This window comes from Geospiza fortis, unplaced genomic scaffold (genome assembly GCF_000277835.1).
Source record: "Geospiza fortis unplaced genomic scaffold, GeoFor_1.0 scaffold413, whole genome shotgun sequence".
NCBI lineage: Eukaryota > Metazoa > Chordata > Aves > Passeriformes > Thraupidae > Geospiza > Geospiza fortis.
In genome coordinates, this window is record NW_005054386.1 from 371,369 (window position 1) to 395,959 (window position 24,591).

Sequence of the window (24,591 nt, forward strand, 5' to 3'; positions counted from 1 at the left end):
GGTGGCATAGGCTGGGAGGTGGCACGGGCTGGGAGGTGGCACGGGCTGGGAGGTGTTAGAGGCAGTTGTCACACCCACCCTCTCCTGCTCTTTCGAGGCACATCTGGCTGCTCAGATGAGTGTGTGCAGCTCAGCCACACATGTCTGTAGTCCATTGGGGCATGGATTTGGGGGACACAAGGTGCTTGTCCTTTTTTTAGCTTGAGCTGAAGCTGTCAGTGATATGTCCAGGGCAAACCCAGGGAGTGGATGTGCAGGGTGGTGAGGGGTGTCCCCCTGGGTGCCATGGGTGTTTGTGCTGAGTGTGTGGCGCTGCTGAATGCAGCTGGTGGAGCACTGACTGCTCAGCATCCCTGCTGAGGAAGGCGCAGAACAGGAATCTCCTCTCCACATCTCTGTCTGGCAGGCAGATCCCACTGTCCATCAGTAAACTGGCTTTTTTCCAGTGTGGAAAGCCTCTGCTGGAGTGCTGGGACTCTGGGCCTCAGCTCCCCACGAGACTTTCTGTGTGAATGAGAGCAGGTGTCAGACCAAAGCACACAACAGGCTCAGAGCAGGGGGTTCAGAGGGAGATGTTCACCTAGCAAATCCTGGGAAGGGACTTGTCCAAATCCCATCCAGGCTCGAATGCCTCTTCAGCAAGCTCAGGCAGCCCATCCTGTCAAGCAGGGGTGACCCTCCAGGCAGCATCCCAGGGCCAGGAATGGTTGTCACTTCACGAGGTTGGTCAGCAATGGAGTAAGAAATGTCTGCTGTACTTTTCAACAGAAAGATTTCCAGACTGCAGTTCAACAAGGTGAAGCTTGAAGATGCTGGGGAGTACAGCTGCGAAGAACTTTTGAGGGAAAGACACCGAAAAAGGCAGCCTGAATGTGAGAAGTGGTAAGTGAAGAAGCCAGCAAATATCTCGAGCTGTCTGCCATTCCACAGAAAGGTTCTGCACATGGTCTGTCTTGTAATTTGTTTCATGCTTTCAGGATATCGAGTGAAACAATCTTGGGAGATAAGAAAAATGCAGCTTAGCATAAATGTTTATCTTTGTTATCTGTCACTGGCAATGTGGTTAATTTACATTTTAAATAAACTTACAGTCGATGTATTTTAAAAAAAAAAAGGGGGTAAGGAGGAAAGAAAGCTGGTGGGCTTGATGTTTTCATTTTTTAAAGAATTTCTGAGAAGCAAAACTCACCAGAAGACAAGTAATTAGACCATAGCTTTGTGATGAGTGAAGTTGCTTCTGGTTTTCATCCTAGAATGTGTGCTCCATCTCTTAGAGCTCAGCGGATGGAGTCTGAGGTTAGGTGGTTTTATTATTATCTTGGTCATAATAATTATATTGCTTAACATGATGGTCTGGATGCACCCTCGGGCTCAGAAAGTCCCTACAGTGGCTGCCAGAAGCTGGGAGGGCACAGCTGGGAGGGGGTGACTGTATTTCCTAAGCTCTTCCTCCTGCCATTCACAAGGGGCACTGTGGCAGCCTGGGCTGTGAGCTGGGCTCTGCCTCTGGGCTCTGCAGCCCTTTGCTGGGATCCAGGATTTTGTTCTCATCCCAGTGTGAGGGAAGGTAGCTGTCTCCTGCTGCTTTCTGGCAGTATTTTCTCTCTTACTTCAGCGTGTTTGCCATCCTGAATCTTTTGTTCTGTGAAGCTGCAGCATCACACAGCCTCCCCCTCTGCTCAGTCCCAGTGCTGGCAGGCTCTGCAGGAAGGCCCCCCTTGCTCGCACCTCCCTGCCTTCATCCTCCGTGTCTGTGAACTCAGCCCTGCTGCTCTCCTGGGTTTATTCCCAATTCTGATAGGAAAGGTGTCCTGAGTAAGAAACTGAGGCAGTGCTCTCCTTTTTTATTTCTTACCTCACTCTCTTGCTGTCCCACAGCACATAAACTGCTCCTGTGTGATGGGAGCTGCATGTGCAACCTCCCTTCCCTGTGTGCAGCCATCAGAGCCCTGGCTGCTGCTCTGCTGCCCCTTCCCCAGCACCTGCACCCCTCTTACAGGAGGAGAAGAGAGGTTGAGCAGTGCCTGCTGCAGGGCCCTGACCTGCGCACCAGGGAAATGCACACAGGGAAATGCACACCTGGTAAATGCACACCTGGTAAATGCACACCAGGGAAATGCACAGCTGGTAAATGCACACCTGGGAAATGCACACCAGGGAAATGCACAGCTGGTAAACGCACACCTGGTAAATGCACACCTGGTAAATGCACACCTGGGAAATGCACACCAGGGAAATGCACAGCTGGTAAACGCACACCTGGTAAATGCACACCTGGTAAATGCACACCTGGGAAATGCACACCAGGGAAATGCACAGCTGGTAAATGCACAGCTGGTAAATGCACAGCAGGGAAATGCACAGCTGGTAAATGCACACAGATAAATGCACACAGGGAAATGCACACCAGGGAAATGCACAGCTGGTAAATGCACAGCAGGGAAATGCACACAGGGAAATGCACACCAGGAAATGCACACAGGGAAGTGCACACAGGTAAATGTACACAGGGAAATGCACACAGGGAAATGCACACCTGGTAAATGCACATCTGGTAAATGCACACCAGGTAAATGCACACAGGGAAATGCTCAGCAGGGAAATGCACTCAGGGAAATGCACACCTGGTAAATGCACACCTGGGAAATGCACACAGGTAAATGCACACAGGTAAATGCACACAGGTAAATGCTCAGCAGGGAAATGCACACCAGGGAAATGCACACAGGGAAATGCACACCTGGGAAATGCACACAGGGAAATGCACACAGGTAAATGCACACAGGTAAATGCCACGCAGGGAAATGCACACCAGGGAAATGCACACAGGGAAATGCACACCTGGTAAATGCACACCTGGGAAATGCACACAGGGAAATGCACACAGGTAAATGCACACAGGTAAATGCTCAGCAGGGAAATGCACACAGGGAAATGCACACAGGGAAATGCACACCTGGCCACTGCAGGGCATGCAGCACCTGCCAGGGTGCTCAGGAAGCCACCCTGTGTGACAAGGACCCTCCCAGCAGGGATGGGCTCACTCCTGAGCTGCCCAGAAATGTGTTAAGACCTGAAAAGCCACGAAAGGCACACAGAGATCTCGCTGTGAATCTGGTGGGTTCCCTGCCTGGATGATCCATGCTCTCAGCTGCCTTGCCACTGTGCTCTTGGCTCACTGCTCAGCTGCAGGCACACCTTGCTGCTCTTTGCAGTCCACCTGCCAGGGCAGCAGGGCCAGCTGAGCCCCTGCAAGAGCAGCCCAGGGGATGCTGATCCCTGGAGGCTTTTGTGGCCCTGTCACTCCTTTTTTCACCTCTTTTCACCACTCTTTTTTCCTCTTTCCCCTGGAATAACCCAGAGTTAAGCAGCCTTCCCCAATATGCAGGCTCAAGCTGTCCTGGAGTATTCTGGTCACACTGTTCAGCCTTCCTGGGGCCTTGCAAGCTTTCCTCCCTTCTTCTGTGACACCTTTCAGTAGAAAACTCCTCAGGGCACCTGAATCCACACGTGTTGTCCCCTGTTTCTTCTTCCCCAGGACCCTTAGCACTGATCCTGTCGTAGCTTCCATTGCAAAGTGCTCTTTCCTCTATTCCAATGCCACTTCTCAGTTTCAGAAAAGCAGCTTTTCAGCCATACAGATCTGCTGCAAGTCACCCAAACCACCACATCTTTAGAGAGAGTGGCTGCAGAGCAGAGACCCCTTGGCGCTTAGAAAATATCCCTCAGCCAAACCCTCCCCTCACCCCTCCTCCACAATTCCAGCGTTTCCACAAAACTCCCAGCTCAGAAATAAATGCTTTTGCATTGAGAAACTTTGTGAGGGTGTTAATTTCTGAGGAAATGCTTCTGGACTTAGTCAAAATATACTGCAATATATTGCAGATTTTATGACTTTGAAGTAAATTAGATGCTTTCTTAGAAAAATATCCCATTTCCCAGTTCTCATCATTGAATAGTCTAATGTTGATATCACATAGCCATGAGGGCACAGTTGAGGTGTGACTGTTTCAGATTCTTTTTTTTCCTCAAAAAATTTCTAGGCATCTCCTCAACTACTCTGCCCCATATCAAGCACTGAAGAGAAAATCAAGTTGTACAAAAAATTCTTTCTGCTTCTATCTCTTTGTGGTGGTCCCAGCCCTGTCTCTGGCAGGGCTGCAGCCCCAGCCCAGGCTCCTGGGGCTTCCTCCTTTGTGCATCCAGAGGGTGTGAGGGACCTCTCCAAAGGTGCTGGTGCTGCCAGCAGGTTGAGTAGAGCATTCTGTGGGCATTGAGGTTCCCAGTATCCTGGTTCAAAAAGAGGAAATCACTCCCTGTGCTTGCCTCCCCTAATCCTGGGGTCCTTCCTTCATCTGTTCCCTGTTCCTCCAGCTCTGGTCCAAGCATTAATTTGTGCTGCAGGACTTCACGTGGGATGTCGGCTCTTCAGAAAACCCCATCTTTTCTTAAACCCCACATTTTCCCTGCTACCACGTCCTGCCATCCCATCCTTGCACTCTTGTGGCCATCAGGGCTAAGGAAACCTGCCACATCTCTGCTCATCTCCTGCCAGGTGAGCCCTGAGCCATCTCTGCCTCTTCATTGTGACACGAGGCCCTTGCCAGCGAGGGCACATGGTGCCCTGTGCCATCCCCTGCAGGGACACTCCTTGTCCTGCCTCTGCCACCCCACTGCCCTGCCCTAAAGCAGCACTGACACCTTGGCAGCCCCCAGCCTGTGCCCCCAGCAGCACCTGCCCCTCTGCTCCTCCCCACAGTAGCTAAGCCCACCCTGCTCTGCTCAAAAGAGATTATTTTGTTCACTACTTTCTTACCTTAATTTCCCCAGGAACAACGAAAGCACCACAAGTCTTACCAGCCTCAGAAACTAAAATAGTTGTTATGGAAGAAGAGTGTAAGTACCTCTCCCCCACCCCCCATACAGCTGCTTTCCCCTGATTTGTTTGCTATTATGAGACATTTTGCATAAATGCTTTGTTGCCTCCTGGAATCTTCTTTAATCACTCCTTCTGTCTGATTTTTCCCAAAGTCACTGGTCTTTCTTTCCCTAGATCTTTTAAAAAAATCTGATTTATATTGCTGGTGTCTATCTTGGAGAGGGAGAATTTGATAACTATTGCAATGGCAGCTTGAAGAACATGCTACTTAAAATTGCAACTGAAGTTCAAGCACTCCCAGCTCTTTCAGTACATGGAGTTATTGGCACCTGCAAGATGGGCTTGTTATGGCCTTTGATTTAACAGGGTTTTCTTTTATCATTTTGTTTTTGTGTTTGGGTTTGGGGTTTTTTTGAAGATAGTTGATCAAACCAAAACAAGCTTTAGGAAGTACAAGAAAAAAGACATGAGTCTTCTAAGCATAGGTAATAAGAAAATTGCAGAAAATCCATCCATGCCCTGCCATCCCATTTTTTCGGAGTCTCCAGAAAGCAAGAACAGATTTCCCCAAATCCTTAATTTGATTTATTGTGGCTGAAATGCTTTTTAGCATTCCCTCCTACTCAGTTGTCCCAAAAGCAGTAGAAAATGGGCACAGAGCAATAAAAATCAAGGAGGGGATAAAAGTGTAGATTAGAATCCTGGTGCCTGGACATTGGCTCAGCAATTTCTGGTGGAGGATCCTGGCAAAAGCCCTGGGAAGGCAGGAGCAGGCAGGGATTTTATTTTTTTGTGTTTCCATCCCAGCTGCAGATGCCCAGAGCTGAGAGCGCAGCTGGCTGTGCCTCACTGTTGGCAGTTCTGCTCTGCAGATTTTTTGGGGATGTTTCCTCCTTTGAAAGCTCAGTCTTTTATGAATTTAAAGGAAATCTGATTGCAGCCACAGCAGGCACTGGCCAGGTATTCTTTAAAAGCTTTTTTGATTAGAAAACTGCACTTAAAGTGTGCTCTTGTGTAGAGCTTAGCCTTGCACTGCACTAGGGATGCCAAGCTGAGATACAGCATCATTAATGCCATGGCCACACCATCCTTCCCCAGGATTTTCCCTTTGCTTTCACCAGAAGAGATCCACGCTACTGATTTGCATCATATTAGGTTAATGCTATTTTCTTAAAAGCCAAAGCTCAGAAAGGACACATAGAAATTTCCCCTTTTGGAAAACTTCTTTCCCCTGTGGGTGCATCATCACTTTTGTTTTTCCTAATGATGGGAAGAGATGGGAAGAGATGGCAAAGCTGTAACTCACTTTTTCCTTCACTTTCCTTTTTTGCAATATCTCCCAAGTGTTATCTGAACAACTCAGAATCTCTCTGATTTTTATGGTGATGGATGTTGTATCAGAGAATTGCACGTGTGTACAGCATATGGGGAGGTGATGAAGATGTTGTGAGGTGGGATGATCTGGAGAGCAGACAAGTATCTCATTCTTGTAAAAGTCTTGCATTTCTTTTCAATATCTGTATTCAGAGTCATCTGTAGGTTGTCCCTACTCTCATTGTTTCACTGAAATCTTGTAAATCACTTGCTGGATTTTAAACACTGATGCCCCCAGTACCTGGTTTGTGAATAGCAGGAGGTTCCACTCAGCTTCATTTGTGCTGCAGTAGCTTTATTGGTGGTGAAAATGTTAAATGGGACTTTGTTTTGTGCTTGTCACAGGCTGAGCTTGTGCAGTTGGGTGGTCACAGTGGCTCAGCTCACAGACAAGAGCTTGCAGGGATGTGGAAACTTGATCATGTGCCCTGACAGGAAGGTCCTTTCTGCTCATTTCAACATCAGAGAGCCCAGAATGGCAACGTGATCCTGTCACAGAGCAGCGTGAGGCAGCTAAACAAGGCTCAGGAGTTTGTGCACATGTTGGGTAAACAGGATAGGAACCAGTGCTGACATTTAGAGCATTCTGATGGAGGCAGAAATGGAGAAGGGGTCAGAGAAATCTGGAGAGCATTCTGAGATGGAAGGTTTATGCAGGACAGAGGTAGTCAAACCCTCTCAAAGTTTAATTTTACAAAGGTGAGATAAAGTTTGAAGTCTCTGAAAAGGTCAGGTAATCCCTCGTGCTTGTTTTCTGCTCTTGAGCTCTCCTCTAGCTCCTTCCCTGACTTCAAGAAGCAGGTGAAGCCCTGAGGGTAAGGAGAGAAGGCAGGCCAGGTGGAGGAAGCGTGGTTTGGATACTGTCAGGGTGCAGGAGGCTGTGCCAGTGGTGGGCAGGTGCTCTAAACCAACATGTGGATCATTGCAGCTGCTCCCCTGGACTCTGCTCTGCTCCCTGCTCACTCTGGAGCTGGGTGAGTGCCTGCTGAGAGCTTTATCAGCCTCTGTGGGCTGTCAGTGCCCCTGGCTGAGGGTGCTCTGCAGCAGAGAGAGGCTCAGGGTCACAGGAGAAGGGGAAACAGGAGAAAGAGCAGAACAGGCAGTGCTGAGCTGTGCTGGGAGCAAGAGGATTGGGGAGGGTGATATGAAGCACCTGAATGAAAGCTGGGCTCTCTGGGTTTAGTTTTGGGGCCTTTATTTCATCTGCTGGGGATCACAAGCCCTCCCTAGAGTCCCTCTAGAGACCCCTGTGGGAAGGGTAGCTGAAACAGTTCTTTTGTCTCCAATTAAGTCCAACTCTCCACACAGCAGTTTGGGTCCACAGATTTCACAGCTGTCATCCTGGTGATGCCATTGGGCTGTTTGTAGCCTCATTGGTGTAGAGCCATTGAGGCAATCCCCTCCAGTTTAATCCCTTCCCTGCTGCCCAGCGTGGCTGGGTGTCGGAAATGTTCTCCTCTCTTTGCCAGGTGAGCTTGGCCTGATGGACTTGCATGATTGCAGTGGCTGTGCTGTGCTTTGTGAGTTCCACACCCCACAGGAACGTGTGCCACGTGGTTATGGTTCAACCAACCCCCCAAACCTGCTCTCAAATCCAGTCTGGCCTGGGTGACCATGGCAGACCTGCCTGTGACCTTGCTGGTCTTACTCCCCTCTTTTCCTCACCTCCTTATTCCCTTTTCCTCTTTGTCCTCACCTCCTCCCTCTCTCCTGCTTTGTTCTCAGTCCTGGGACTGAAGACCAGCTGGAGGTGGGACCTGCTGATGGCTGAGCTGCTCTGTACCTGCACAGCTGTAAATAAACTGTGTGTGAGGTTCACTGCACCAAGGTCCAACATCCCAGATGACTCTGCACCAGGCATGCAGTTATTCAAGTATTTGCAGTGGCCCAGGCTGATGGGGAATAGTGCTAAACACAAAGTAACTTGTGAATCTGGAATGATCCCACCAGTGTGCTGGAAACCCACTGAAATCTCCCTTGGCCTCGTGCTCTGAGGTGCTCGTGTGTGATCTGCAGCCACGTGGTGTCTGAGGGCCATGCTTCAGCCCAGGCACAGTTACTATTTTCTAAGTGAGCCATTTTGCTTCCCTTTGTCCTCCCATGGAGCTTGGCAGGTCTGTCCATCCTTGCTCCCTGAATAGCTGCTCTCATGAATGTGAAATCCCAGCTGGGCAGTCCCTGGCCCCTCCAGGCTGAGGCCACTGAGCTCTCCTGGAGCCCCCAGGTGTGGGCACAGAGCTCTGGGCTTGGAGGTGAAGGGTGTCCTGCCAGCCCAGAGCACGGGCAGGGCAGACACAAGTCTGGCCATGTGAACAGAGCAGTCTTCAGTACTAGACTAAAAATAAGTGCTGGTGTGGTCTTTGCTGGGATAATTTCAGCCCGGTTGCTGGAGGTGGGGCTGTAATTGAGCGGAACCTGCACGCACGCAGGCACGGAGCCTTGAGGTGAGTGTGGAGATCTCACTGCCTCTCTGCAGAGAGCTCTGTGGTGCCTGGCAGCTGCCAGATCCTGCTCACTGCTCATTTTGCACACTGTGTATTTTTTAAAGTAGTCACGCAGCTGCCACTCGAGATGTGGTGTAAAGGCTCTAAAGGCAAAGAGGGGCAGGAGGACATGTGGGGTGGGAGCTGATGTCCCCTGGGAGCACTGAGGCTGAGTCCAGCCCTCAGAACTGGGCTCTGGACCAGGGGATCTGCTCTTCTGGCTCCATCCTGGGATCCTGGTGTGTTGCTTCACTTCTTGGGCTTCAGCTGCCCTGCCTGCGAAGCTTTCACGCTGGCATTGGCTCTGTGGAAGGATTTTTAGGTTGCTGAACAAATCCCCTCATTGAAGTATCATGTTGCTGCTATTACAATTGATGCTGGGGATTTGGGGAAATGAAATGCTGCACTGCTGTCATGTGCATTTTCAGAGCCCTGTGGTAGAGAGGAGCATAGGAAGGGCTCCCTCATAAAGCTGCAGAGATCATTCCAGAGGAGCAGCCTGAAGCTTGACAATAACACAGGACTTTGCCCCTGCAATAACTGCCTGTCCCATGGAAACAGGCAGCCCCTGGGTGCTCAGAAACCTTTAAACTTGTTTCTTAGTGAAACCCCTGAACAGGGCAGATGGGAGAGGTGGGGAATGCAACCTGTGCTGTTTTGATCAGCAGCATCTGATGCTCCAAGATGAGTGCCTTGCAGTCTGGTGTTTGTATCTTGGGATGAGCTCCTAGTGTGCAGCTATTGATCCTAATGATCCCCTCGGGAACTGGAAACATGATTCCAGCAGGATCTATTTCAATAAAATGCGGGGGTAAATATTTGGTCATTTCCAAATGAATAAACACACAGGAACAGAATTTTTATGAGCTCCAGAGTCCCCAGTCTGCTGTCAGGCAAACCCCAGTGTGCGCAGGCCCTTCTGATTTTATGTACAGATAACAGAGGGGAGCATCCAGGCTCTGTTTAGGTTTATTGCATGAGGAGGTGTCATATCAGACACACAGAAATCTGCCACAGAGGGAATGGTGAGGATCACCAGCCCCTCCATGTATTAATCAGTGTAAATCATGGATTTAGTGTGGCTCACATGAGGATTACATCCCTACAACCGAGGAATATCTTGGCCAGACACCTTCTCATCCATGTTCTTCTAACAAGCAGTTGGATGAACTCTGTTGAGAGGAACCTCAGCCATTCTGTGTTTTATCAGTAAGTACATGAGGCATATACAGAGCAGGCAATCTGTATACACTCCCCAACCAGCTGAGTTCATCTGTCTAACTGAATGTCTAAATATTGAGAGAATAAAGTGTCTGTACTCTATGAACCCACCAGCCAAAGTTATTTATAAAGAAGAAAAGGAGCGGCGAAACCATCGCTGTCTCCCTGCTCTCCTCGACAGTAGCTGTGGCTCGTGAAAAATTAACTATAATTTATAGTCCAAGCTGCATTAATTAACTCTTTGCAGGGGGAGTGTTTCACCAGGCTTCTGGGAACAGGCTGGTGGGCTGCCTGCAAAGGTGAAATGACGTGCACGGCAGGAATTGTGTAAGAATCCCTGCACAATCATTAATGGCCTTTCTGCGTAGATGGGCTCTGTGAAGGGAAGTCCACCTGGCACAGTCACTGCCCCTGGCTCTCTTCTCTGCTGCTCTGTCATTGATGATAGTCCAGAATAACTGAGGCATGTGGTGGAAAATAGACTCTGTGAATGACTCCAGTGCTCTGAATCTCCCATGTGTTTATGCTGCTCTGTCCTCACTGGCTGGGGCAGCAACAATAAAATGTGGCTGCAGATCATTCACAAACACATCATCAAGAGCCAGCCCTCTCTTCCCTGTCCTCACCTCTTTTCTTCACCTCATTATTCCTTTCTCTTCTTTGTCCTCACCTCCTCCCTCCCTCCTGCTTTGTTCTCAGTCCTGGGCTGAAGACCAGCTGGAGGTCTGACCTGCTGATGGCTGAGCTGCTCCAGCCCTTCTCCCACCCTGCAGGGGCTTTCTGACCAGTTTGCCACTGTGGATCTCAGGGGCACCTTGCTTATTCCCCCTGGTCAGAAGGGAATGTCACCACTTGCTTGCCTCATGCACGCTCGTGGTTTTCTGTTTTAATTTGTTGAAGTACCTGGGGAGGTTCTTGGTTCGTGATTAGTGTCACTACACAGCCCCCTCATCACGTCCCACTGCCTTCATGAGTCCTGTTCCACCCTGCTACCACCCAAAACTGCTCCCTTGCTTATTCAGCTCTCCACTCATCTCAGCAATTTCACAACTTTCTGAGTCATTTGGGATAGATGGAGTTGTGTTGGAGGCTGAATGAAGGATTTACTCTGCCACATCAGCCAATGGGGGGTAAAATCTGCCTGCTGTTGTACAGCAGTTAATGTGAAATAGCTGTGGGAAGTAATTGTGCCTGTGGATCACCAGGCACAGTGTTTAGTACAGAGCTGTAAATAAACTGTGTGTGAGGTTCACTGCACCAAGGTCCAACATCCCAGATGACTCTGCACCAGGCATGCAGTTGTTAAAGTGTTGGTCCAGGCTGATGGGGAATAGAGCTAAACAAAGTAACTTGTGAATCTGGAATGATCCCACCAGTGTGCTGGAAACCCACTGAAATCTCCCTTGGCCTCGTGCTCTGAGGTGCTCGTGTGTGATCTGCAGCCACGTGGTGTCCAAGGGCCATGCTTCAGCCCAGGCACAGTTACTATTTTCTAAGTGAGACATTTTGCTTCCCTTTGTCCTCCCATGGAGCTTGGCAGGTCTGTCCATCCTTGCTCCCTGAATAGCTGCTCTCATGAATGTGAAATCCCAGCTGCAGCAGCACCCAGGGTGATCAGGCACCTTGGAAGGCTCTGGAATGTGTGTTACCACACAGCAGTGAGATTTAAGGGTTATGAGAGAGACAGATCTGTATTCAGTGCATCAAACCTCAAAAAAAAACCCATTAGGAATTCCTGTGACTGGAATAAATATCCCATAAATATCGTGTGTGCAGTATGGTCTCACTATTTCCAAAGAGAAAAGCAGAACCAGGGATGACCCAAAAAAGAATAAATAGAGATCATTGCTTCCCAGCTAGGGAGGGAGATGCTGGCTGTGCCTGTGATGCCACAGGTAGCACAGGGGAAACAAGTGGGGATAAAGAGTAGTTTTTTCTAATACAAGAGCCAGGAAAGGGCAGGTTGAAAGAATCAAAATGGAGATGTGGCTTTACACACTGTGTGCATAGCACTGGAGCTCTTGTCACAAATATTGTGGGTGCTACAAGATTAGATTTATTCAAACAGCAACTAAACTTGTTGGTGGAAGTATCCAGCAAAGGCCACTAAATGTGACAACACTGAGGCTGCCTTGGGTTGTCTCTGAGCTGCACGGGCTCAGGAAAATTATCACTGATCTTCTTTATTAAGCTTTGCCACTGCTGGGGCCAAGACTGGGCTTTGGCTTGAGCAGTGTTACAGTCTGGAATGGCCTCATTTCCTGATGCTCTCTTCTCAACAGGGAGCTGCCTCTCTCTGTGGCCTTTGCCACATCTCTGTGCTAACAAATGGACTGGAGTGAGGTGATTCCCTGGCTCAGTTTTAAAACACTTTGTACTTCTTTGTGATAAAAGGCAAGGTACTTGCAGGAAACGGGGTTGAAAGGATAATGACATTAGAAAGATGCTTCTAGTAGAGGTGATCACCCGTGTGTTTTCCTGACAGGCACAGCTCTACTGACAGCCCTCCCCTAGAGGTGCCCAAGATGCCCAAGCCTCAGTCATGTCAGGATCTTTTTTACCTGTTTAAAAGGGACAAAACTGTTTCTATGGGATGGAGATCCCATGCAATCTCTGGCTGATGAGCACTGTGATCCTCCTGTATCACATCACACAGCACTGCATCTCCCCATCCACCTTTCTTGGTGGGTTGGGTATCTTCTTATCTGGAGTGTTTCCTATGGGTAGGTTTCTGGGCTCTGTTTTCAATTCTCCTTCTCTGCCCCTCTCTTGCTGTGGGAAGGCTTGCTCCAAAATCATTCCCTGTAGGGTTTATGATGTGAGACTTTGCCAGATGGATCGTTTTGCTTGCTACCAAGTGGTGTGTTTGATGGTTGCAGGGGTGACAGCTCCCTGCAGCCTGTGCTTGTTTTTCATCCATGTGCCTTTCAATTTGCACCAGCTCTTTGGTTGGAGTTTCAGTGCTCCCTGATCCAAAGGTTCACTTGCAGAGACCCACACTTATCAGAGACCCACAGCTCTCCTCTCCTGAGCAGAAATGTGCTACTATCTTGTAAAGGTATAAATTATAAAGTCTTGTCTGTATAATGAGTCTGCATTCCTCAGATAAATTACACAGACTCATAATGGCTTTGGCTTTTAGTTACCATTAATCTTAACTGGAAGGGAGTGCTGAATTTCCTGCAGAAGTGTGGGATTCAGATTTTTGAAAGGGTTTCACTGGAGGCTTGGTCAAACCATCCTCTGCTCCAACACCCCAGTGTGTGCACCCTGCTGTCCACATTTGGCTCCCAGCTGGCTGCTGGCCGTGCCCTCAGGGAGCAGCTGCTGTCCCAGGGCTGTGAGCACTCTGGGTCTCTGCTGGAGTGTTTTCCATGTCTCGTTAGCAGAGCACTTTGGGACAGCTTGCTGTGCCCTGGATAACTGTGAAAAGACAGAGCCAGAGGCAATGGTTATTCAAGGCAAAGCATGGAAATAGCTCTGGCCTGTCAGCCAGTGGGAGGCATGCACTTCCTTATGGGAATGGCAGACAATGGCTGGGACAGCACATGGGACAGAGCAGGGAGCTGGGCCGTGCTCAGGTGGCAGTGTGGGTGCTCCAGGTGGGCACAGCCCAGAGGGAATCTCCTCTGGACACCACAGACCCTGCAGAGAGTCCCAGGCGTGTGCGAGACAGAACAGACTCGAGTGCCAAGCATCACCCACATGTGAGAGGCTTCACAAGGTGCTGGGAGCCCTCCTTGCCTGGGAGAGCCCAGATGTTCCCAGCAGGAGCTGGGAATGCAGCCCTTGGCTCTGGTGTGTGTGCTGCAGCCCCTGCAGAGTGGGATGGGCACAGGGGCTGCCCAAGGAATAGGGAGCAGCCCTGGCTCCCTCTGGCACAGGCCATGGCTTGTCCTGCTGCTCCTCCTGTGGCTCTGCCTGGCTCTGGTCCAAGCTTTCTTCCTCAAGTCCTGTGTCAGTGAGGATGCAGTCTCAGTGATGGTGTCACAGACCTCTCCAGGAGACTCGTTCTTGCTTTGGAAAACAGGATGGAAGAGAATATCTCCTCAGAAGCTTTGGCTACAGCATAAAAGGTGCTGCAAAGCAGGCAGTAGCCACTGCTGGAGGTGTAGCTATGGTAGGGTCTGAGCAAGGTGGGTAGCCCAGGAAAGGGGACTATTTTTAAGGAGGTTAATTATTCAGTTGTAACAAATCCATGCTTTTTAGTGCCCAGCACTTCTTAGACTTATGTGAAGATGGGTCTGCATTCCCCAAAGCTGCTCACCTCCTGTAATCTGTATCAGTGCTCTAACAACTGATTTTTTCCTTCCCGACAGCCTTTGTTTTACCTTTGGAGACTCTGTAAGTTTATCAGAGTCTCTCAAAGACAGGAATTGCAGTGAAATTCTGCAGGTTTTCTTGTCACTTACAGGACAGGTTTTCTGTAGAAACCTTTTGTAAAGGTTTTCTCTAGAAAGAAGTTTAGATTTGGAAAAGCGCCTGGGAAACTGGAGTCATGTTGGCTGCCTGCCTCAGCACGAACTGGGGCTGGCTGGCTTCTCCTGCTGCACTTTGCTGGGGCTGTTGGTGCAGCCCAGTTGTGGCAGGACAGAGAAATGCTCAGGAGAGGGCAGGGATGGAGCCCTGTTCATGGAGCTGTTCTTGCTGGTGCCAGACCTGCTCCTGGCTCTGGAAACTCAACTGGCAGAGGTGTGGAGCGATGCAAAGTCCCCTGCAGCACCTCTGGGTCTGGCTCTAGTGTCCTGAGGTGCTCAGGCCTCAGCAGCACATCACTGGGTCTCTGCAGCCCCTCTCCTTCCTGACCCCTGCTTGCCTGCTGGCTCAGCATTCCCAGCATGAGGGAGGGCCAAGGACAGTGGGAAAGGGGCACTTCCCTACAGCTTGCCAAAAAAATGATCTTGTACCACATGCTGGCTGCTTGGAGGAAGATGAGTCTTCAACTCCTCACTCACTTGGCCCCTTTTGCTGGGAAAGGAAGGGTCAAGTTGCAGCCCCAGGACCTGAAGGTGTGTCTGCAGGCACAGGCTGAGGTTTGTAGCTCTGGGGTTTTTACTTTGGCAAATGAACTCGTAGAAAATCATCTGAGGAAGCAGAATTGCCAAACAAAGGAAATAACAATATCTCCTTTTTGTGTGTGTTTTTGTTTTCCCCTGCAGTAACCACAACTCTCTCCTCCTGGTCTGGGCATGCCAGAAAATGCAACGAAACAGCCAAGTCCTATTGTGTCAATGGAGGGGTGTGCTACTACATCGAGGGCATTAATCAGCTGTCGTGCAAGTAAGTGAGTGGAGTTCTTGTGTCAATATGGAAATTTCTTGGCTGAGGGAGAGGAGACCTTTGTGCAACTGCCAGGCTGGGGGGGAGCTCTGAAATTCTCCTGGCAATTGCAGTTTGAGCTGTGCAGGTTCAGAAAGGGGCACTAGAGGGGCAGGGGTGCAGTGGGGGGACAAGGATTTGTATTTTCCTTTTTTGTGTGCGTGTCACTGTTCACTTTTCCTGGCTTTTCTCCCTCTAAGAATATGTTTGTCCTGGCTGTTTCTTTTCCCTTTCTCCCCTTTCTCCTCTGCAGCTTCAAGGAGATTTGGGTCCCTTTTGCTCTCCCTGAGCTGACACGTCCTGTTCTCCAATCAGGGAGATTTTTGGGGGCACAGCCTCCTCCTTCCCCATGACTGGGGCGTCCCTCACTGAGACCTGCCCCGACCTCTCCTGTGTCTCATGGGCCCAGGGTTAACCCCCAGCTGTTCCCCTCTCTGTGCAGCTTTGTGGCCACTGTGTGGGATGTTTGTTTCCCCCTTCAAACCTGCAAGAAAAACTAGAGATGTGCCCTAAGTTATCCTTAAAATGAGCTTGGAAGGGTTTGAAGTGGGGCTGCACAGCCTGAGGGATGTGGAATGGGATGTGAGACTTTTTCACCCCTGGTTCAGAGCCAGACAGCCCAATGGCATCTCACACCTCACCCCCAAGCCTAGCAGTGCCTGTGGACAAGCTGTGCAGTCTGACTGCCAGTGCTGGAGGTGCAGGTACCCAGAGCTCACCTGTCCCTGCCCCTGGGCTCCTGCACAGTGAGCAGGACGTGGTGCCCTGGGTGTGCACTCCCTGAGCAGATGGAATCCTCTTCTGAGCTCCCCTGGTGGCTCAGGCATCACTGCCCAGCTCAGAGAAGCCCAGAGCTGACAATTTTCTCCCTTTGGAGCCCAGAGACCTCTCAGTGGAGACACAGCCAAAGGTATTTACACCTGTGAATGTCAGCCCAGCAGCACTGCAGGATGTGATGCTCATCAGGTACCTCAGGCCTTGGAGGCTGCACTGAACACAACCCTCGTGCCCCCTGGAAAGCCTGAAAGGGCTGGATAACACTGAGCACAGCTCCTCCCTCGTCCCAGAACTCCTTTGGTTCTGGGAACCAGAACCAGAAGCAGGGAGCAGCAGAAGAGGCCATGGGGAAATGTATCCTGCTGATCTCCTGTGCTCTGGCTTTCCAGTGCAGCTGGGGTGGAAGGAGCAGCTCCCAGTTCTCCCAGACTCGCCCTTAGACACAAAGAGAGCTGGGCAGGACAGAAACCAGAAGCTGTGGCTCCCACATTCCCCATGTGTGCAGGGAGTGGGAGCAGCCCCTGTCCCCCCTGTGCTTTGGTGTAGTTGTCACTGCCATTGGCTCCTTGGTGGCACTGTGGGCTCCTCTGGTCAGTGCTCCCCACAGGAAACAGGGGGGAAGCTCCATGGGATGGTTAAAGTCACAGCACAGGGATGGTTAAAGCCCCATGTGGTGGTTAAAGTCACAGCCACCATTCTGGGGTAGCTGCAGCCCAGGAAGCCCCAGAAATTCCAATCTTTCCATTCTGGGAAGGGCTGAACCCTTGAAGTGTGGAGGAATGTATGAATCAATATCTGCAAGCAATGTGGCCATGGCAGAGGCACAGATTTCAAGGCTATTTCTTTTGGGAAGAACCTAAATGCAGATCAAGTTCAAATGGGATCAATTTCTAATTACAACAAGAGTTACCTGAACCCCTACCATGCATAAGAATCACTTTTTCCTAATGAAGAATACTGTGGTACTTGTCAAATGTCTTCAGCAGCTCGACTGTTTTAACCAAAGCAATTCCAGCCTACCTTCCAAGCAGGCTGCTCTGACAGATGATGAACAGAGGGAACACTCAGTGATGGATCCCATTAAGATTTTATGTGCCACACCAAACAGACCTAATTATTTCATATCATTTGAAAGCCTGAATTCCTCACTTTGCAGATGGTAAAATGATATCCTTTCCTGATGAGTTCCAAGGTACCAATTGCTAAAACCAGATGGGAACTGAGCAGGCATGTGTGGAAGGGCAGGAAGGGGTTACCCAGGAGGAGGGGCTGGGAGGTCTGCACTGTCACTGCTCAACTGCCAGGAAAGGTGGAAAACAAGAAAAAACAGAAAAACAAGGCTCCATGTTCACAGAAACCCAGGGACCCAATGCCTTCCACACAGCACAGTCACTTCTGATCTTACTCTTGGGGAGATCCCTGGATGCTCATTCTCCTTGGGTGTTTTTATCATTAAATCTCTGACTGAAGATAAGAAAACCTGGCTTTTGAAGTGGTGTAATTTTAGAGTTTCTGGATTCTAGAGGATAATCGCTATTGAGGAATGCAGAAGCATTTGAACTGAAAAATGTTTCCCATAAAATGGCTCTGCAAATGATTTTGGAGTGATTTTGGGGGAAGATGCTGATGAATAAACAGACTTCACCTTTTTCCTGCAAACAAAGAGCTGAGACATTCCATGGCTCCCTTGTTGCACCAAGGCAGGAGATCTGCTGCTGTGGTTTGTGAAAGATGCAGGAGGAGGGAGAGGAGGCAAAGACACAGGTTTCCAAGTCCATTTCTGATCTCTGCAACAGCAGCCTTGGCCCTCCAGCCTGACTGTGCCTCGGAGCCAGGAGCATGGAAGAGATCAGCAGGTTCTGCTCACAACCTCTTCAAATGCTTTGGAGACCAGCAAGAGCCACATGAACAGCTCCAGCCAGGAGCAGAGCACGTGTCCAGAGCCTTGGGGGCATCATCTGGCCCCTGTGCCACCTTCCAGCCCTCCCTCACTGAATGCTCAGGGGGTTCTATCCCCCACCCCAGCACCCAGGTGATGTTCCCAGCCTTTCCAATGCCAGCTACCAGAGTTTTGGAGTGTTCTTGTTCACTGCCTGCCACCATCCTGCCATCAGCTTCTTGGAGTGGGTTCCATTCTCTCAGGTGCCCAGAAGCACAGGAAATCCTTCCTGAAGATCTTCCCCCTGGCAGTCTGGACCAAAACCAGCAGATGAGTTCTCCAATAATTTCTTCTCCTGATGTGGTTCATGCTCGATTTGCAACAAATATTGCCTAAATTGGCAGCTGGCTTTTTATTATTATTTTATAACAGGCTTCCCAGAAACGTGTTCCTCCTGGTCTTTTAAATCCTCAGGAACAAAGTATTTGCTTGTAATCCCACTTCCTCCCTCCCTTTTTAATATGCTTCAGACAGACCTTGGATAAAGCATTTTCTTCACTGAGGAAGAGCCCAGAATGGACTTGGATTGTTCCAGAAATTGTGTCTTTCTGGATTGTGTTCTTCCATAATTTTATCCTTAATTTGAAGTAAATTCTGCACATTCTGGTATCAAAGGAAATCTGAACATAAAGTGATCTGTGCTGCTATCCTGACTCTGCAAACAGACCACCTGGAAGTCAAATGGGAGAAGTGGGACCTGCCTCAAATATTCTGCAAATTTTCTGCATAAACCTGGGAAATGACAGAGCCACACACAGACAGAACTCACTCAGCATCCCTTGTAAATTAAAAAGCTCCAGGATCTTGGACAGGAAGAATTTCTCAAGGCTTCTCCAGATCCTTTTGCTCAGAGAGGCCTGAGGAGCTGACTCCAGGGCAGGGACAGGTCTGAGCAGAGCACAGAGGGATGCACACAAGGCCTTGAGCTGGGCTGGGGCACACAGCAGTGGAGCCTGGCTTGGTGTGCCCAGTCACACAGAGTGCTGGGATGAGTGGCAGCCTCTGCTCTTGGATCTGCCTCCATCCTGGGGAGTGTTGGCACAACTCAGAGCACTTGGAGGCTTCTCTAGCCTTTTATTGCTGGGTGCCCCACAGGGCTGGGCTATCCAAAGAGCAGAAATTATCTTTTCCCCAGTTAGGTCTTGGCACACATGAGGTACAGTTGGGGTCTTCCCAGCCAAACAAAGCAATCAAGTCAGGTCTCATCACTGCAGAGCCTTCTCTGCCCACTGAAATGCTCTTCACATCTCTTCTGTGTGGTCAGTGGGATCAAAGTGATCAGCTCTGGGCCAGGATCTTGTGTGGGATCAGAAGACTTAAAGAGTATTATGAAACAGCATCATGTTGGACCAGTTGTGCTCACAAGAATCAGGCTGGATGATTTGCAAATGTGACAGATAAACAGCCTGGGTTTGGGGTGACAGCTCTGCCTTACGTGGGGGAGGCAGGCCAGAGGCCTGGACCACCTCAGGCAAAAACTGAAAGTCAAGGAGAGAATAAAAAACAAAACAAAGCAAAAGGAGACAAGATCAGATCGTTTTAAAATTAATTGATGAATCCAAGTGACCAATTTTCAAAATCACATCTCCAAGCATATTGTTTCCTGCAGATTTTCCCAGGAAAGAGAAAGCTCATTCTGAAGTCTTGGCCAGGCTGCCAGCTCCCCTGTGCTTTCCCAGAGCACCATCCAAAGGTGTGACTGTCACAGGGATGCTGCATGGCCGTGGTGCCCCTGGCAGCACTGTTTGCTCAGCTGCCCTGTGGCATCTGGAGCTGTTCCACCCTCCCAGTGGCATTTGGTCATTGCACAGCCACAGGGACGTCACTGTGCCAGGGGTGTGTGAACAGTGGGGAGGTGTTGCAATGTCCCTGGAAATGGAGAACCCAGGGTGAAAATCTCCACATCCTGTTCCAAATCCCCCGAACCAGCCAGGACTCGTTCCTTGGGTTTTGCATGCTGTTTATCTTGGGTGATGAGATCAGGTACCTCCTCGGGTTCAAGTGGCCCCTCTGTGCCTCCAGCTCAGTGCACTGTGGCTGCATCAGCCCCCGAGGCCCCTCAGAGTGTGGGAGCTGATCCTGCAGCAGCAAAGGCTCGCTGAGGGCAGCAGATCCTGCCCACACTGAGCCAGCAGTGGGTGTCCCTGAGCTTTGGACTCCACTCCGCAGCAAACATGCCTTGATTAGCTGCTCTGGAGAAGGCCTTTGTGTTTATTCTGGTTGCTTTCTCTTCTTCCCATCAGTGATTTGGTGGAGTCCAGCCTTTTGTGGCTCTCCAGAGCCTGATCATCTGGGACTGGTCAGGGGACAATGACAGAACTGTCTTCTTTTTCAGCCCTTCCCACAAAAAAGCAACGTGCTTGAAACATATTTTTTTTTCCCATTTGCTTACTTCAGTGCATTGTGTCCTTCTGCTACAGCTTGTCTTTATTGTGTCATTTTGAAGCACCTGCTCATTCACATTTTTCTGTAGCATAGGTTGCTTTATGACAGCTACTGAATTTGGCATATTTTAATTAAGATCTGGGGGTGCAAAGGAAATGTGCCTACCCTTGCAAGATTTAGAGCAACAGCTGGACAGAAAAAGTTTTTCTTCCAGCAGGAAGACAAAAGTACCAAATAATAATTAACAATAATTAGTGCCCTGCCCTGATATGGGGCAAAATGTAGAAGTTCCTCAATTTTCAGCAATAAGTGCCCAGCAAACATCATAAAAATGAGTCATCCAAACTATTTTGGTTTATGCTTTTTGAGATGCTTTATTTGACTGATCATCTTTCTGCATTTTTGTTACCATGTAAATATCTCACTGCAATTCATCCTGAACCCAAGAGCAGAATTTTGCAGATGTTTTCAAAATGGGGGTATTAAAAAAAGAAAAGGTCTTAAGGTCAAAACTAAAGGAATGGGATATTTTCCAGCAATAACAGAAAACAGAATCTGCACAGAAAAATCCCTGTCCTGTTTTATCAATGGCATTTGCAAGCAATTTTCAATGGCATTTGCAGCAATTTTCAGGGGCAGTTTTGGGAGTCTCCACTCAGGCTAGAGAGGGGACAAGGTGCTGTCTGCAAGGGGTTGGTGCTGCCTTGTCCTTCCCCAGGACAATTCCTACAGCCACAGCCTTGTCCACTTCCCTTGGGAGAGACCCACTGTGCCTCTGTGAGTGCATCATCAACTCCAAAAGTGATATTGGAGGGAAGTCCACCAGCTGTGAAGTCCCTGCAGGAGTTTTCCAAATAAAGAGAGACTTGGTTTTCTGGGCCAGGCAGCCAGAACCTCTCGAGTCAAACGTGCAGGAAGAAGGATGCCATGATCAATCCCAGCTCACAGCTCTCAGCTGCAGGGAGCCTTAACTTTCAGGTGTATCCCTCACTGCAGAAGAGCTGCCCTCACCACAAGAACCAGATTTTAGTGCAGAAGGGATGATCTCTACTTCTCTTCCTGTCCAGACTGGGAGAACCATGTGCCAAGCATGCTGGAAATTTCTCTCCTTGAAGTCACATCTGGGGCCACAGTCATAAATAATAAATCATCTTCAGCAGCCTAGAAGTTAGAGACAGGTTTTAAAAAAAGGAACCAAAAGCACTGCATGCTCTCAAAGGTCTTCTGGTCACTGCTTCTGCCTGCAGCCTTGCTTATGAGGAGCCAGAACCCAGGTGTGCAGGAGTGGCACACTGTCTTGACAGCTTGTACACACGCTTGAGAGGTGACAGAAGGTGCTCGTGTTCAGGGAGCCATTTTTCCTGTCACTTCTCCCAGTGCTGAATCACTGGGTAACTCCAGATGAAAATCCTAGCTGTCCTAGACACAGGGAAGGCAGTTGTCTCCTGCCTTCTGTCTTGAGAGCTCCTCTCCCCACCCACGCCTGGCTGACTGCAGAGATCTGAAGATGGGCTGTATGGTGGCTGTCATGGCATCAAAGCCTCTTTGACACCTTTTTGTTTTGCTTTTTCACTTCTTACCAATTCCTTTCTCTGGGCTTTTATTTCCTTCCACCAGTTTTCCCATAATTTTCAGTCTTTCATGCAGCCTCGGTCACACTGGAGTTCCAGCCTTGGCTGACCTCTTGCAGGTGTGCAGCTGAGGTAATTTTAGCTCCTTTCTGACAAAACACCCCTTTTTGGGGTGGGTGGGACAATTGCTTCGTTCAAGAGCACCTTGAGGCCCTTTGGTGTGCTCACAGCATCCAGGAAATGTCAGATCCCAGAGAGATGGGAAGCACCTTGCAAGCTCAACTGGATTCCCTTGAAGACTCTGTGAATAAGTTCCTGACTCTGTCAGAGGTGATGAAAAAACTTAAAAAAAAAAGGATTGGGAAGACACCTTCTCTTTTGGATTCCTTGCTCAAAGCCATCTCTGAAGGGTTTCTCCAGTCCTGGGGCTGTTTTTGTGAGGCTGTGCCACCCAGTGCCTCAGGTTTGTGCTTTTTGATTGACAGTGGGGCATTTCCTTCACTTCCCAGCACCAGCTTCCTCTGCTTCGTTGCAGGGAAGGCCAACAGGCCCCATGTCTGATGGTGACCCCCTGGGCTGAGCTTTCCTTGGTATGGCTGGTTCATCTCCCTTTCCTGTGCCCCGAGATGAACGTCCAAGAATGAGAAAAAAGTGCCAATTTTTCAAAGATATTTGCCTGACTAGGGAGTTCAATTTTCAGTTTCAGAAGTGACTTGGATACTGAGGAACTGAAGGGTGTGACTGGAGAGCTCAGTGCAGCCTCGTGCAGAGCCATGCCCTAAAGTTCTCCATGAGCAGTTTGGGGGGCACAAATGGCCCAGCACACTCCCAGTTAGAGGTGTGATCACAGGTCCCAAAAACCCAGATGCTGACCCACATTTGGCCATGGCAGTGAGGGTACAGCAGGTTTTTTGCACAGCTCAGGCCTACTCAAACTGCAGCGAAATCCAGCGAGAAATCAAGTGCCAAAGCCAGGTCAGTGGATGTCCATGATGGAGTACAACTACTAAAGATCAAGGGTTTCTGCATGGAGCCTGGACCTGGACCTGGACCTGGACCTGGACCTGGACATAGACCTAGACCATCCCCCACCCAATGCACAGGTTGGGAGCAGTTGCCTGACACTGCTGTGGCTGCTGCAACCTCCTGCTGCCCTTTGAAGAGGCCTGGCCAGGAGCTGAGCCACTGACGTCAGATTTGGCATCTGATTCATCTGTTTTCTATAAGGTGTCTTTCAGTCCCTTCCTTGCTGACCACTTGCAGACCACTGTGGGACAGTGAGATTTTGAGAATAAGGAAGGTCTGACATGTGTCACGTGCAGAGCCTGCAGCTCCACTCACAAAAAATTGAAAAGCAGATGTTGAAATGCTATAAAGATAAAGCCCTCTTAGGCTCAGAGGAAAGAGAGGTGTGCTGAGAAGGGAGGGAGTTGTGGGACAGGGAGGTGAGAGCTGAGACTTCAAGAAAATTGCACAGGATCCCAGATTCCAAGGAATATCCAGAAGATGTGAAGTGAGGGAGGGAGACAAGTGCCTGGGGGAGAGGTGTTTGACCACCCCAGGCTGGGCTCCCATCACTTCCCAGGCTCACCTGCAGCTGCAGAGGATGACAGTGCAGTGCTGCTCACCCTGGGTGGTTCTGCAGCTCCTGCTGCACCCTGCCCATGGCCCTGTGCTCCCCAAACCTGGCTCAGCTCTGGGGAGCTGCTCATGGGCTGGTGCCAGTGCCTGGTGGCCCTTCCCTGCCAGCTGAGCATCCCATGGCTGTGTAGCTGGTGCCCATGGGCTGGCACACCTCAGGTGACCCAGGCCAGGACAGAGCCTGAGAGAGCCTCTCACAGCATGTGAGACCCCTTCAGCTCAGCTCAGCTTTCTTCTCTGTCCCTTCCTCTCTGTTAACACAGAGACTCTGCACGTGCTTTCTCTCTAACCTCCCCGAGAACACCCCTGGTACTTCTGGGGTCACCATGGGGAGATGCTTTCCACGCCCAACGCTCGCTGTCGCCTCAGCAGCTGCTCTCTGCTTTTGGTGCCTCTTGCCAGCCTGCAGAGCAGCTCCACAGAGTCTCTGAGAGTAGCATCCAGCCCATCTCAGTCTTCCTGCCAGCTGGTAGCAGGTGAGAAGGAAGGAGGCAGGCAGAGCAGGGCAGAGCAGGAGGGGCTTGGCTGCCTGCTTGAAGACCCAGGCCTAAACCAGAGCTGGAGCACTGATGTCACAGGTGCCTGGTGAAAGCAAAGAGTAAATACGCATGTAAAGCCTTTATTTTTTCCATTCATCACGATGCACTTTTTATTTCTGACCTTAGCCTCAAGAACTGTGCCAGACATGTTCTGTGATTTCTCCCCTTTTCCCCTCCAGATGTCCAAATGGATTCTTCGGACAGAGATGTTTGGAGAAACTGCCTTTGCGATTGTACATGCCAGATCCTAAGCAAAGTATGTTTGAAGACAAAAAATGCACCACACTACTTAAACCCTCCCGGGCACAGCGGTGGATGTAGCGTGCTCTAGTCAGGGATGGCTCTTGGTGTCAGCTTTGGGTAGGGCTTAGGGCTGCAGGTAAGGGTGAAGGCTGAAAGCAGACAGAGAGGAGCCGTGGAAGGGATCAGAAGGGGCCTCACTTCAGCCTGTTTGGGTGTCATT

At 49.8% G+C, this 24,591-nt stretch overlaps 1 protein-coding gene across 1 annotated transcript in view; it reads left to right on the forward strand.

The window, feature by feature from the left end:
* Positions 1 to 24,591, forward strand: part of NRG2 (neuregulin 2) — a gene marked incomplete at both ends in the record, with an annotated part of 57,372 nt that overhangs the window by 12,004 nt on the left and 20,777 nt on the right. The window contains 3 exon segments of the mRNA XM_031060579.1: positions 769 to 831; positions 833 to 882; positions 15,117 to 15,237. Of these exon segments, the coding sequence (XP_030916439.1) occupies positions 769 to 831; positions 833 to 882; positions 15,117 to 15,237 (234 nt within the window).